We start from the raw sequence: 14,359 nt of genomic DNA, 5'->3' as shown, positions 1-14,359 counted from the left end.
CTGTGCATACATGTGACATCACTGTGTTGCATCTGCGTCCCAACGTCCCTTACCGTGCAACTTGGGAGGGGCCTTAGGCACCTGGGCCAACTGGAATGTTAGGTCCATCTTCCAGTGCATTCTGGGATGCACTGGGGGAGTAGCCTAAGATTCCTATTGCCTAGAGGGATCTGGCCAATAAAAGCCACTCCCATTTTGCACAAGTGGCACGTTTATATGCATTCCTAATACTACGGCTAGGATAACTTCTTTGCTTAAAACGTTTACAAAATAACCTTAGCTTGATTCCTAGAACACAATCTTTTCAAATGTAACATCTGACCTACTGGCATGCTGCCCCTAAGTTGCTTCGGATAACTACGATAATGAAGCATGGCATTTCTATCAGTAGCCTTCCTGTGTATGGAGGTCACCTAATCAAAATGTCAAGAAAATTGATCTGGCTAGCATCGATCAACTCGGAAAACTTGAGATGAGGATCACAAACATTAATAAAAATTAATAAATTCCTCTAAACCAGACAAGGATCCATGCCAGATGAAAAAAAATATCATCGATAAAACGCTTCCAAATCAAAATTCTAGACATATAAGACGACGGATAAATGTGTTTACTTTCAAATTCCACCATGTACAAACAGGCAATTGAGGGGGCCACAGTAGCCCCCATCGCCTCGCCCTTAACCTGAATGAAAAAAATAGAGTTATGCACATCCGGGATGGGGGGAGGTGGGGTGAAAAGAGATTTTTATTACTATTTGTTAATTATAAGTGCTGTTTTATTGTGCCAATTGTTGTATTTTCTAATGCACTTTGTGTATGTTTTATAATGAATAAAGAATTATATAATAATGAAAAAATGCTTCTCAAAAGAGAAGTAATTTTTACAGATCACAAACTGAGCCATGGCCATTAGCAATTCTAATTTATCACCAACAAGCGCAGAATTGCTTAGATATTTTTCAATCACCCTCAAGGCTTAAGAACATAAGTAATGCCTCTGCTGGGTCAGACCAGAGGTCCATCAGGCCCAGCAGTCCGCTCACGAGGCGGCCCATCAGGTCCAGGACCTGTATAGTAATCCTCTATACCCTTCTATTCCCTTTTCCTTCAGGAAATCATCCAATCCCTTCTTGAACCCCAAAACCGTACTCTGTCCTATCAGCGCATTCCAGGTGTCCACCACCCTCTGGGTGAAGAAGAACTTTCTAGCATTGGTTCTGAATCTGTCCCCTTTTAATTTTTCCGAATTCCCTCTCGTTCTTGTAGTTTTCGAAAGTTTGAAGAATCTGTCCCTCTCCACTTTCTCTACGTCCTTTATGATTTTGTAAGTCTTTATCATATCCCCTCTAAGTCTCCGCTTCTCCAGGGAAAAGAGCCCCAGTTTCTCCAATCTTTCAGCGTATGAAAGGTTTTCCATACCTTTTATCAAGGGTGTCGCTCTCTTCTGAACCCTCTCGAGTATCGTCATATCCTTCTTTTTGGGGTATGCTGGTATACAGCGCAGTCACATTAAAAGTAACCAAGAAAATTTCTTCTTGAATTTCTGTGGAAATACCTTGGGTTTTGGCCAGGTACTAGTGACCTGGATTGACCACCGTGAGAACGGGCTACTGGGCTTGATGGACCTTTGGTCTGACCCAGTAAGGCTATTCTTATGTTCTTATGTGTTAAGTTTCTGTAGCAAATCTCCCGAATCACGCACATAAGACGGAATAGCTTGAACAGAAGGTTGCAAGCAGGCAAAAATGGCCAGCTTAGAACCTCACAGCTCTCTTTAAAGCTGCTGCTGGAGTCACCTTCTGCCCTGAACTCTGATCCATACTATTTCTGAGCTGAACTGGCCTTTCTGGGTTGACCCTACCTTACTGCCCAGTAGTGTGTGCCATGAGGGATTTCTCTACAGCCCTGCTTTTATATTTTTTTGTCGACTTTTTGCTTGATGCATGCGGATAGTATGGCTCATATTGTTTAAATGGTGCCATATTTTTAGGCACCTAAGCTAAGTGAAAAATGCTGTTTAAATGGCATTTAAACTGATTTTCAAGATGCCTACTGTCCCTGTCCTAGCCCCATTCCTGTAAGCTCTGTCTTAACCGTACAAACTTCAAACACTTCTGATTTTAAAGCGTTTGAGGCTTGTGCAGATGAGGACGAAGCTTAGGCATTGGTGGAATGAGGCATTATGACATCACAATCTCAGCTCTAGAATGTTGCTACTTCTGATTTTAAAGCGTTTGAGGCTTGTGCAGATGAGGACGAAGCTTAGGCATTGGTGGAATGAGGCATTATGACATCACAATCTCAGCTCTAGAATGTTGCTACTTATGATTTTAAAGTGTTTGAGGCTTGTGCGGATGAGGACGGAGCTTAGGCATTGGTGGAATGAGGCATTATGACATCACAATCTGAGCTCTAGAATGTTGCTACTTATGATTTTAAAGCGTTTGAGGCTTGTGCAGATGAGGACGGAGCTTAGGCATTGGTGGAATGAGGCATTATGACATCACAATCTGAGCTCTAGAATGTTGCTACTTCTGATTTTAAAGCGTTTGAGGCTTGTGCAGATGAGGACAGAGCTTGCAGGAATGGGGCAGGGACAGGAAGATAACTTGACGGGATGGGAAAATGAGTTCCCGCAGGGACGGGAACAAATTTGTTCCTGTGTCATTCTCTACCTACTACCACATAGCTAACACTGGAAGTGGCATCAAGCACCAGTAGGTGCCTGTGGAGGCGCGATTCACGTGAGGGGTAGGCACCGGAAACGTAGGCCTTGAAAACCCTGGCCTATATTTCTGGCACCTACCTTTGCCAGAGGCACGATTCTCTAAACGGCACCACTGTGCGATTGGCATGCAATCAGCTGCCACTTTTAAGGTGACCACTGATCATGGCGCTGTTTAGAGAATCCGGGCCTATGTGCTAATTCCAAAAATTACCACAAGATGCCTGAGCATGACCTGTGGTAAGGCATTTTTTTCTTTGGTAAACACACATTAATGCTTACCTCAGCTTTGTAAAAGAGCCCCATTAATAATAATAATAATTTTATTTTATATACCGCCATACCCAAGAAGTTCTAGGCGTTAATTAAAATACAAACAATGCTAATCATTGAAATCAACAAGTTATATGCATATAATATAGGAAAAATACATACATGCCATATAAAAAGGGTAAACAATCTTAAAAGAATAAAAGATTATAATAATAAAATATATTAAGAATTCAGCCTGTTAAATAATAGAGTTTTAATCTGCTTTCTAAAATCAAGATAAGAAGAGGCATCAAGCACTATTTGGGCAGTCATGAATGTAGTTTAGCCGCCTGAAAAGAAAAGGTTCTTTCAAAGAACCTTTTATAATGACATACTGCGTCAAAACACTGTAGGTCAGAACGGTTTACAAATCAAAAACCAATTACAAAAATTTGTTCAATAAAAATGATCGATTTCTTTATTTATTGCATTTATATACCTAGCCTAAGTGGTTTACATAACTGCCCAAAAAATACCTAACAATTTAAATATTTGTTGAACAGCCAAGTTTTTAGTTGTTTGCTAAACTATAAATAGTCCTGTTCTAATCTGAGCTCAGTTGGATCTTACAGCCACAAAACTAAATATGTTCAGAATTCAGTCGGGATTATATAAGTACCTGGATAGGGTAAGGGGGTGAAATTCAGTCAGAAAAATTCACGAGAGCTCTTCATAAATAAGAAAAATGCCAGGCAGCCATGAATATACTAAATATAGATAAATGTATTTATTAAAGGGCTTCCTGTCCCCTCCCCCCACCCCCTCCATTCTGTAACTCACTTTTTGAAGATTGTATTTCTTTTCTGCTTTGAAATATACTCTAAACTGCTCTGTTATACTTTCCAGTCAGATAATAAGCTAAATTTACTCATCAAAGGCCAGCTTTCGAATGCTGAAGAACTTAAGCATCATATCTCGGAGAAATCTGTCCATGTCTCAATGTGTTCCAGGCAATTATAGTATAAATTTTTTTAGAAAGAATGTATAAATGGGAAATCAGACCTCCAAGTTTGGACATCTGAAGTCTCCCTATTATTTTAGAATATCATCTACTGAAATGAGTTTTTCTGTGCCACTACGTACAGCAGGAACAGCCGTTTCAGAAACAAACCCATCCAAAATATGGACAGTGAAGTAGCAGGCACTTAGATGTCCATTTTACAGCTCATGAATGTCCCCTCACTATAATGTCTGATCTCCCCTCTCCCTAACCCCCTATGATGATCAAACCCCTCCACAACATCCAATCTACCACCTAATCACACCATGATCAAACCCCCCTCTCGTCCCCCCACTACTACTCAAAACTCGGCAGTACGATTGATTTTTGGTATAAAAAAATGGGATCACATAACCCCCCTAGTATCAAAAACTTAATTGGCAGCTGTCTGTGTTTCAAATCTATTCTTGGTTTGGCCCCTATGTTCTTGCTCTCTCATTTCAACTTGGATTGTTCCTTTAGGCCTACACGCAGAGTCCACATGTTTATCCATCCATCAATAAAGGCCTGCTGATATAAAAGATACTTGGACAGAACCCTCGCTTTCCAAGCAAGTCATCTGAACAATTGGTTGGATAACATTATTACGCACTCCTCATCCTATCTAAGTTTTAGAAAACTAGTAAAAATAAGCTTATACAACAAATTTGTAACCAAGAATTCTCAAGGCTTCTCAGTACTCTGCTTACATGTATTCGATGACTTTAAATTGTGCCCATCATCACTGATTGTCCAGCTCTTCTTATTGTAAACCGCCTCAAAGTATTACTGTTTTGGTGGTATATAAGAATAAAATGATAATTATTATTATTACAACAGTATCTGATTCCCCTCCCAGCCCCCGCCCTTCAACTATGATGATTAGTTCTTCGCTGGATCACTTACTATATATGCAGTGTCAGTCCTCCCACATTAAACCCCATCCTGGCCACAACAGTAGCAACCCCCATAGCCTTATTCTCTCCTGCCCACCCTCATCCCCCTCCCCCCCCACATACATATACTCCTCAGGGCCATAGTAATATTGCTAGGCAGCAGCAGTGCTTCACCGCTACTGCCTGGGATGACGGTAGAATCCAAAATAGAAACTCTTCCTGCTAGAAGGCAGAGAGGCCATCTTGAATTCTGGCAGAGCCACCATTTTGGATCCCGGTATCTGTGCTTTGCAGGTACCATCTTGGATGCTGGCCTCACCCCAGGCACATTCATGAAGCACTGCTACTGCCCAGCAAATCTGCCATGGACCTAGGTAGGTTCTTGTGAGTGTGGAGAGGGATTTGAAGGATTAGAGATGATAGGGATATAGGGTTGTGGCCAGAGTAGAGTTAGATGGGTAGAGGATTGCTACTATATGGAGGGACCCAGAGGAGATTGATAATTATGGTATGGAGGGGAGGGTTGGTTGGTAGAGTAATCAGATGTAGGGAGGAATTGATCATCCTGGGGGGGGGTCAGGAGGTGGATCAGATATTGTGGGGGTAGGTTGAGAGAAGGATCTACTATTAAGGGGGTTGGGAGGCAGATTGGAACTTGAGTGGTAGGAATGGGCTTTGGACCTGCTTTGGGAGGCAATTCCGGTCCTCGAGAGCCACAGGCAGGTTAGGTTTTCAGGATATCCACAATAAATATGCATGAGATAGATTTGCATCTCAAGGAGGCAGTTCATGCAAATCCATCTCATACATATTCATTGTGGATATCCTGAAAACCTGACCTGCCTGTGGCTCTTGAGGACCAGAATTGCCTACCCCTAGACTAGACACAGCCAGATTTCCACCATTAGGCCTGCATCAGGAGCTCATATATAAATTATGCCCAGCAATCACTCAAAAGAATCAACTTCCAAAATGTCCACTTCCTAAAGTACTTGGTAGATTAAAATGCAGAAAAAAAATGCAAAAACACTCACAGGAAAAGATGCCTTCTAACACTCATGAATGCATAAGGTTGTTAACCCCAGAAGATAATTGAAATATGTACAAATCTTTCCATACAGACTTTTGATGCAGACCTAATGGCTGAAACATGGCTGTGTCTAGTCTAATGGAAGTCCGTCAATAAAGTGCCTACATCCTCTGGGCATCCATTTATTTTTTAGACTATGGACATTCCATAGGCTAATGTCTATAGTTTAAGCCTGCGAAGACCCACCCAGGTCCATCCCTAAATATTCCCGAGCACAGCCCCTCGCTAGATGCATAATCGGGATTTAGATGGCCTTGAAGTATGTCTGTGTTCCAATTTATGAACGTCAAAAATATGAACAGTTTCTAAAATAAGCATCATGGATGTTCTTACTAGAGCACCATACGTACCAAAAGTATCTATAAGATGTATTCTTTATTTTAATTTGTCTACCAAAGGGAGACTCATTGGACAATAGTGTATCTCAATCAATGTGGAAAAGGATGAAAGCCTTTAAACCTGAAAATTGTTCATTGATGACAGAAAAGAAGTCGCTCAGCACAAGTGTCCTTACAGGTGAGCTGAAAAAGCAAAACAAATGGGTCCATTTTCAGCCTTGTAATTCTGTCGGAACTTTGTACCCATGGAGATGTAAATTTCTTTTCAAAGGCACATTTTCCATGAGGTTTCCTTTAAAAATGCACCAGTTAAGCCAGTGCTCTCCAACTCAAACCCTTTGCAGGGCCCCATTTTGGATTTGTCGGTACTTGGAGGGCCTCAGAAAAAAAAATAGTTAATGTCTTATTCAAGAAATGACAATTTTGCCTGAGGTAAAACTCTTTATAGTTTATAAATCTTTCCTTTTGGCCAAGTCTTAATAATAATATTGTCATTTATAGCTAAAGACACATATGATCAAGAAACTGTTTCATTTTATTTTTGTGATTATGATAAACATACTGAGGGTCTTAAAATAGTACCTGACGGGAGCCGTGAGTTTGAGACCACTGAGTTAAACATATTGGGTAAGTTTCCAGTGGACCAGTGGGTTCCTGGGCAGGAGTGATCCCCAATTGCTTTTGTCCTTCCAGCACGGCACCCCCTAGTGATAGTATGGCCCTTAGCAATAGTAGCACAAGAGTACCACTAGAGGGCCATGTGGAGCGATAGTGCAGGAAGGGCAGGAGCATCTGGGGATTACTCACTGGACTATCAGAGCATAAGTTATGACTATGGGGGGGGGGTCCTTTGGGGCCTGACTTGATGGGTGTTGTCCAGATCGGGAGGGAGAGATTGCTTGAGGGAGGGTGCCTGGATCGATAGCATGGAATGTTGCAACTCTTTGGGTTTTTGGCAGGTACTAGTGACCTGGATTGACCACCACGAAGACAGGCTACTGGGGGAGTGTGTGGCACAGTGGTTAGAGCTACAGCCTCAGCACCCTGAGGTTGTGGGTTCATTTCCCATGCCACTCCTTGTCACTTAATCCCCCATTGCCTCAGGTACATTAGATAAGAGTGAGGAAAAATGCTTGAGTACTTGAATGTGCACCACTTAGGTTATAAGTGGCTATTCTTACGTCTGCATTTTGGGGAGGGGGGGCTTGATGGGGAATTGCTTTTGGAGGGTGTTCTTGTCAGTGGGGGGGGTTTAATCGGGTGGATAGGGATGTCCCAGGAAGTGATGGCCAGGAGCATCAGGCCACAGCTGTGCTATGCGATGCTCCAGGGCTGTAAATCAGCTGGGATGATTTTATCTGCTTTACCACAGTATGGTATTTACATAGTAATGAACTGCTTTACATGTATTTGCATGTTTTACATCTCATTGCTGTTTTCCTCATTGACTTAAATAACAGCGCATTAGGACGCGACAGCCTGAGTTAATAATGCCTATTAAATCATCTTAAGGAGCAAATAATATAGGTAACTACTACTATGAATTATTTCTAGAGCGCTACCAGACATATGCAGCGCTGTGCAGAGTCACAAAGGAGAAAGTCCCTGCTCGAAAGAGCTTACAGCCTAATGCAGCTTGATAACTTCCCCCTAAGATCCACAGTTTCAGGAAGCCTATTTAAGATGAGATCTGGAAAGCCAGATGTTTTGCATTGTCCAGACAGTGAGGGGGAATTCGATAATTGATGCTCAAAAATGGGTGCCAGAAAAGATAGGCACTTATAGAGAATGACACAGGGACAAATTTTTCCCCTCCCCGCAGGATCTCAATATCGCTGTCCATGCCCATGAGTTCTGTCCTTGTCCTATTCCTGTAAGCTCTGCCTTAACCGCACAAGCCACAAACGATTACGATTTTAAAGCAGATGAGGACAGAGCTTAGTCATTGGTGGAATGAGGCATTATGACATCACAGTCTGAGCTCTAGAATGTTGCTACTTAGGATTTTAAAGCGTTTGAGGCTTGTGCAGATGAGGACGGAGCTTGCAGGAATGGGGCAGGGACGAAAATAGATATCCCGTGGAGATGGAGAAAATTTGTCCCTATGTCATTCTCTACACCTGTGTAGAGAATGACTGTCCAAGTGTAGAGCAGGGCTGCCCAAGTCCGGTCCTCGAGATCTACTGGCAGGACAGGTTTTCAGGATATTCACAATGTACATGCATGAGAGAGATTTGCATACCAAGAAGGCAGTACAGGCAAATCTCTCTGATGCATATTCATTGTGGATATCCTGAAAACCTGGCCTGCTAGTAGATCTCGAGGACCGGCCTTGGGTAGCCCTGCTCTACACTATGTGCTATTCTATCATCCAACTCTGGGTGCCGGACTTAGGCCTACTGAAAGCTTTTCTAAATCCTGGCACCCAAGCTGGGCACAGAGACCCATTGTTCTAACTGCAAACAATTTTTTGGAATGCTCAGGACCTGCGCATGCCTCTCCAACGGCCACATCCCCTTACAGGTTGCCCACTATGGGATTTAGGTGTCCAGCGTTCTAGAACCGCATGCAAGCAGATGTATGTGCAGATTCTAATTGGAGCCAATTGCTTTCAATAATCAGTTGTTAGCATCCAGTTATCAATAGTTAACATCTTGTTAACCAATTAAGTTGTGTGTGCATCTTGGACGCATACCTTAATTTGGGTATGGTATATACAACAGGGGTTTGTCTTTTAAGCTGACTGGGCAATAAGCCTAATTCAATACGGATACAAGTTTTTCATGCTTGTTAGATCTCAGAATTAGGCACTAGGCAGGATCAGGTCTGGCTGGGGAGGACCAGATACAATGGTAAAGTTCTGCCAAAGAAAGCAACTGGCAGCCATGATGGAACCACGATCACATAATCATCAACATCCAGGATTGGTTGCAAAGAATAGAGAATGACATGGTGGCGGTTTACCCGCGGCCACCGCGTTTAGCCGCGGGTAACCCGCCGAAACGGGGAACGAAAACTAGCAGTCGCTGTGGGGACGGGGACAAGGCCATTCACGCCCCGTGGAGCGGTGAATGGTCTTGTCCCCGCAGTGAGGCATGAAGGATCGCGCGGTGCCCACACCCGCCTGCCCAATCGATCCTAGTGATTAGCCAGCTCTCTCCCTTCTCCTCACCTTAGTTTGTAGGTTTTCTTTTTCGGCGACCCGCACGCTATCAAAGAGCCGCGCACCCGCTGCTGCTCAGTTTCGATCTTCTGCTCTGACACAACCGGAAACAGGAAGTTGCAGCAGAGCAGAAAGATTGAACACTGAGCAGCCGCACGTGCGCAGCTCTTTGGGAAAGTGTGCAGGTCGCCGAAAAAGAAAGCCTGCAAACTAAGGTGAGGAGAAGGGAGAGAGCTGGCTAAACACTAGGATCGATTGGGCAGGCAGGTGGGGGCTGCGATCGCGCATGTACCCGGCTCAAACTGGAAGGAGGGAGTGAAAGGGAAAAGGATTCTGGGCCAAGGGGATGAAGACGGAAAGAAAAAACCCACAGCAGGAAAGAAAGGGAAGGACAGGCAGGTGAGCCAGATGCTAGAAGCAGGGGGGGGGGGGGAGAAAGAGGGAAAAAAAGCTAGATGGGGTTGAAAAGAAGAGACACACTGGTATGGAAGAGGAAGATAGGGGAAATCTGGACACAGGAAGGTAACAGAAAGAGGGGAAATTATGTGCATGGGGCATAGGGACAGAGACATAAAGGGAACATGCCATGGGGATGGTATATGGACACGGGGGGGGGGGGGGCAATGGCAGATACATAGGGGAGATATTAGAAATGGGGAAAATAGGAGCACAGAAACGAGATGGTTTGTGGGGTTGGGACCGATCTCGCAGGCTCCAGTGGCTTGCACAAATTACATTGTAACGTGCCATGAAAATAAGAGGGAGGAAGGTAGATAGATAGGCCACGCGAGAGGAGCTGAAGGGTGGTAGAAAGGAACAGATGGTAAAGGAGGGAGGGAAGGGTGGTGGTGGAAAGGAATAGGACAGACATTGAAGGAGGGTGGAGAGGAACAGACCCCGAAGGGAAATGTGGAAGACAGAGTGGGAAGAAGACAGATGCCAGACTATGGGGGAGCGGAGGGAAGAAGATGGGTGCTAGACCAATTGTGGGAGGGGGTGAAGGGAGAGGCACAGTAACAGCAAATGGAAGACGCAGAGAGAAGACACACAGTGGATGGAAGGAATTGAATGAGAAGATGTGGAAAGCAGAAACCAGACAACAAAGGTAGAAAAAAAAATTCTATTTATTTATTTTTTGCTTTAGGATAAAGTAGTATATTAGTTGTGTTGATAAAAATTTATAAACAAAGCCCTGCCAGCTGAACATCTCTTTCTCTAGTTCAGCAGCAGGAACTTTGATTTATAAGAAAGGAATAAGCTAAATATTACAGTACTAAGGCTTATATGGATGCAGCGGGGACGGTGACGGGGCGGTGAATGGGATGGCAGTGGCGGTGACGGGGCGGTGAAAGGGATGGCGGTGACGGTGACGGGGCGGTGAAGGGAACGGCGGTGACGGGGCGGTGCAGAGGATGGTGGGACGGGGCGATGACGGAGACAGATTTTTTTCCCCGTGTCATTCTCTAGCAAAGAACTCTAAATACAATACAGTATATTGCTAACAAAAAATAAAACAATTTTTTTAAAAAATTTAGGTCAGTTCGCTGTTACAGTATGATCCCCGTTTGGCTCTGATATTAATTTAACTCCTTGAGACAATATTTGTGATTTACATTTTGGTAAGTTGTTCCCTATGAGGCCAGAAAACTGGGCCACAAGCCTAAATTCCCATATTTATCAGCAAGGAAGATCTACAGATGACCAGAGAAAAGTGCAATTTGTTTAAAAGTATAAAGCATGTGTATGATCCTGGAATGCTTCTCTCAGGAACAGAATTTTTGAAAGCAAACTGTCATTTTGCATTTCAGATGAGTTTACGTGCAACCGACAAAGAGCTCTAAGTCAAGCAATAAGTCAACTGCAACAGCAGCAATCTCCTGCAGGCCCAGGTAGGGGCCAAAAACCAGTGTTTCCCACTCATTTCTTCAGGCCCAACTATTTGGATTCTAATATGCCACCAGCTCATAAAATGAAAGGTAAGGGTTATCAAGAGGAGGATTATCAATACAGTAACCCTAGCCATTTCCCTCTGGCAGCAATACAGATGGAGGACTCCCGCTCCGCTTAGAGCAGGGATCTCAAAGTCCCTCCTCGAGGGCCACAATCCAGTCGGGTTTTCAGGATTTCCCCAATGAATATGCATTGAAAGCAGTGCATGCACATAGATCTCATGCATATTCATTGGGGGAAATCCTGAAAACCTGACTGGATTGCGGCCCTCGAGGAGGGACTTTGAGATCCCTGGCTTAGAGGGAGCAGTGATAAATCTGGTTTCAGCAGAGACAGCAGCTTGCTATCTCTCAGTGAAACATCAACCCCAAATCAACTTCCGGATGACTGAAATGTGCAAGTAAAACAGGGGTTTTTGTAGTACAGGTGATTAAGAATCAGGATCAACTTTTGGAAGGGAAAAAATCCAAAATGCTCGTATATCAAAGCAAGTTTCCCCATAGGAAGTAAGGGAAACTTGCTTTGATATGTTCCCACCCCAAACCTTCCCCCCCCCCGAGGCCAGCAGCGCTGCTCCCCCCCACGAGAACCGGCATTGCTCCCCCCGAAGGCCCCCCCCGCGAACGGGCACCCTCCCCCTCTCGATCCAGCACCCCCCTCCGCCACCGGCACCCCTCCCCCCCCGAACCCTCTTCTTACTTCCAGTGTAGCCTCCGCATCGGCATCGCTGGCATCAGCATGTCATGTGCCCGAAAATCTGCTTCCTGTGCCGGGCCTTGAGCATGCGCGCATGCTCAAGGCCTGAGAGTTCACGTTGAATGTGAACTTTCAGGCCTTGAGCATGCGCACATGCTCAAGGCCCGGCACAGAAAGCAGATTTTCAGGCACAGAACATGCTGGTGCCGATGCATAGGCTACACTGGAAGTAAGAAGAGGGTTCGGGTGGGTTGGGGGATCTCAGGTGGCGGCGGGGGGGTGCCCGATGGTGGCGGGGGGGTGCCGGATCGCGGGGGGGAGGGTGCCGGTTCACGGGGGGGAGGGCGCTAGTACAGCGAGGCAAGCTCGGTTTACGAGGCACCAAATTTGCGAATGTTTTGCTCGTCTTGCAAAACACTCGCAAACCGGTGCACTCGTAAACCGAGGTACCACTGTACCTCTGGGGCCACGACTAACGATATTTCATCCGCGTGTGTTGATGGCAAAACCGATTTGTGGGCTTCTTTTTGCCACGCTCAAGATTCGACAGCAGCAAGTTTCATAGGTAAATCTTTTGTTTTGTCACAGGAATGACAAGTCGGCTCTTGGGTCCATCTTTTGAACCGTATTTGTTGCCCGAATTGACGAGATATGACTGTGAAGTTAATGTCCCAGTGTTTGACAGCGCCACACTTCTGCAAGGCAGTGAACTGCTCAGAGCTCTGGACCAGGCAACCTGAACAATCGCACATTGCTGTTTGCTTTTGCACTGTTCAAGCAGCTTCACTTTTGAAATATATTTTTGCAAGTAGACAATTTCTATAACTGATACACTTTTACAAGATTTACTTACCTACTGAACTCGTCCTAAATACCAAGTAGTGGCCTTTTTTGAAATTACTTACCTTATGCATATTAAGGAAAAAAATACATATATGTTTGTATCTTACTGTATCTATTTTAATTAAAAAAAAAGTGTTTTCCTTAGAAAATATACACGATTATGTTCCCTCCCCCTATCATACAGAGCTGTTTATAATTTATATTCTTTCTGGAATTTCATATGCTGTTTATGCCAACAAATTGTGGTACATATGTATTCTTCACAGAGAAGCTTGCTCAATGCTGACCATTTCTCCATTACCAAACAAGCTATGTGAAGAGCCGGAGGCAACCTACGGAAGATCTCACACCACAGTTTGTGTTGGTCACTTGGCCTCAGTGGCTTGGCCAGTGTGTGGGTTTTTAAAACATTTTTTTGTTAAATCACTAACATGTGATATTGTAAATGTCATCATTTCCCCTCATCTCCTCTTCCCTCCCCCTTCTTTGAATCAGCTTGTAATTGAGAGAAAAAGAAAAAAAAAATGTGAAAGGGTGAACTGCAATTGTATGTAGACTAGATAATGACACGGGGACAAATTTGTCCCTGTCCCCGCAGGAATTCAGTTTCCCCATCCCATCCCCGCAAGTTTTGTCGCTGTCCCTATCCTTGCCCCATTCCTGTAAGCTCTGCCTTAACCGCATAAGCCTCGAACCCTTATGATTTCAAAGTGTGGACGGAGCTTAGGCATTGGTGGAATGAGGCATTATGACATCACAATCTGAGCTCTAGAATGTTGCTGCTTATGATTTCAAAGTGTTTGAGGCTTGTGCAGATGAGGACGGAGCTTAGGCATTGGTGGAATGAGGCATTATGACATCACAATCTGAGCTCTAGAATGTTGCTGCTTATGATTTTAAAGTGTTTGAGGCTTGTGCAGATGAGGACGGAGCTTAGGCATTGGTGGAATGAGGCATTATGACATCACAATCTGAGCTCTAGAATGTTGCTGCTTATGATTTTAAAGAGTTTGAGGCTTGTGCAGATGAGGACCGAGCTTGCAGGAATGGGGCAGGGACAGGAAAAATTTGTCCCCTTGTCATTCTCTAATGTAGACATCTGTGAAAGTTGCACACTGTAGCTTTTCCGAATTTTTTCTTTATTTGGCGATACATACTTATATCGTCAAATAAAGATTATATAAATATATATATATATATATATGACAGAATGAGCTTTTATAATTTATATCTAGGATTAGTGTTTATATTATATTGATACTTTATTCTTTCTATGACTTAGAATCAGAAGGGCGTCATGTTCTCACACTTACCTTTTCTGAGTTAATTTTATTAGAGCTGGTATCGTGTTTTATTGTCTTGCCA

General features: G+C 43.9%; 1 protein-coding gene across 2 annotated transcripts in view; it reads left to right on the top strand.

Annotated features, from left to right (window-relative positions):
• Positions 1-13,238, top strand: part of EPAS1 (endothelial PAS domain protein 1) — a 308,169-nt gene extending 294,931 nt beyond the window's left edge. For both annotated transcript variants that reach the window (XM_033939696.1, XM_033939697.1), the window contains exons 14-16: positions 6,403-6,520; positions 11,314-11,481; positions 12,740-13,238. In XM_033939696.1, the coding sequence (XP_033795587.1) occupies positions 6,403-6,520; positions 11,314-11,481; positions 12,740-12,891 (438 nt within the window). In that variant the 3' untranslated portion in view covers positions 12,892-13,238. The remainder of the gene's footprint in view (positions 1-6,402; positions 6,521-11,313; positions 11,482-12,739) is intronic.
• Positions 13,239-14,359: the final 1,121 nt, after the last annotated feature.

This window comes from Geotrypetes seraphini, chromosome 3 (genome assembly GCF_902459505.1).
Source record: "Geotrypetes seraphini chromosome 3, aGeoSer1.1, whole genome shotgun sequence".
Classification (NCBI taxonomy): domain Eukaryota; kingdom Metazoa; phylum Chordata; class Amphibia; order Gymnophiona; family Dermophiidae; genus Geotrypetes; species Geotrypetes seraphini.
This window is presented reverse-complemented; position numbering and strand designations above follow the sequence as displayed.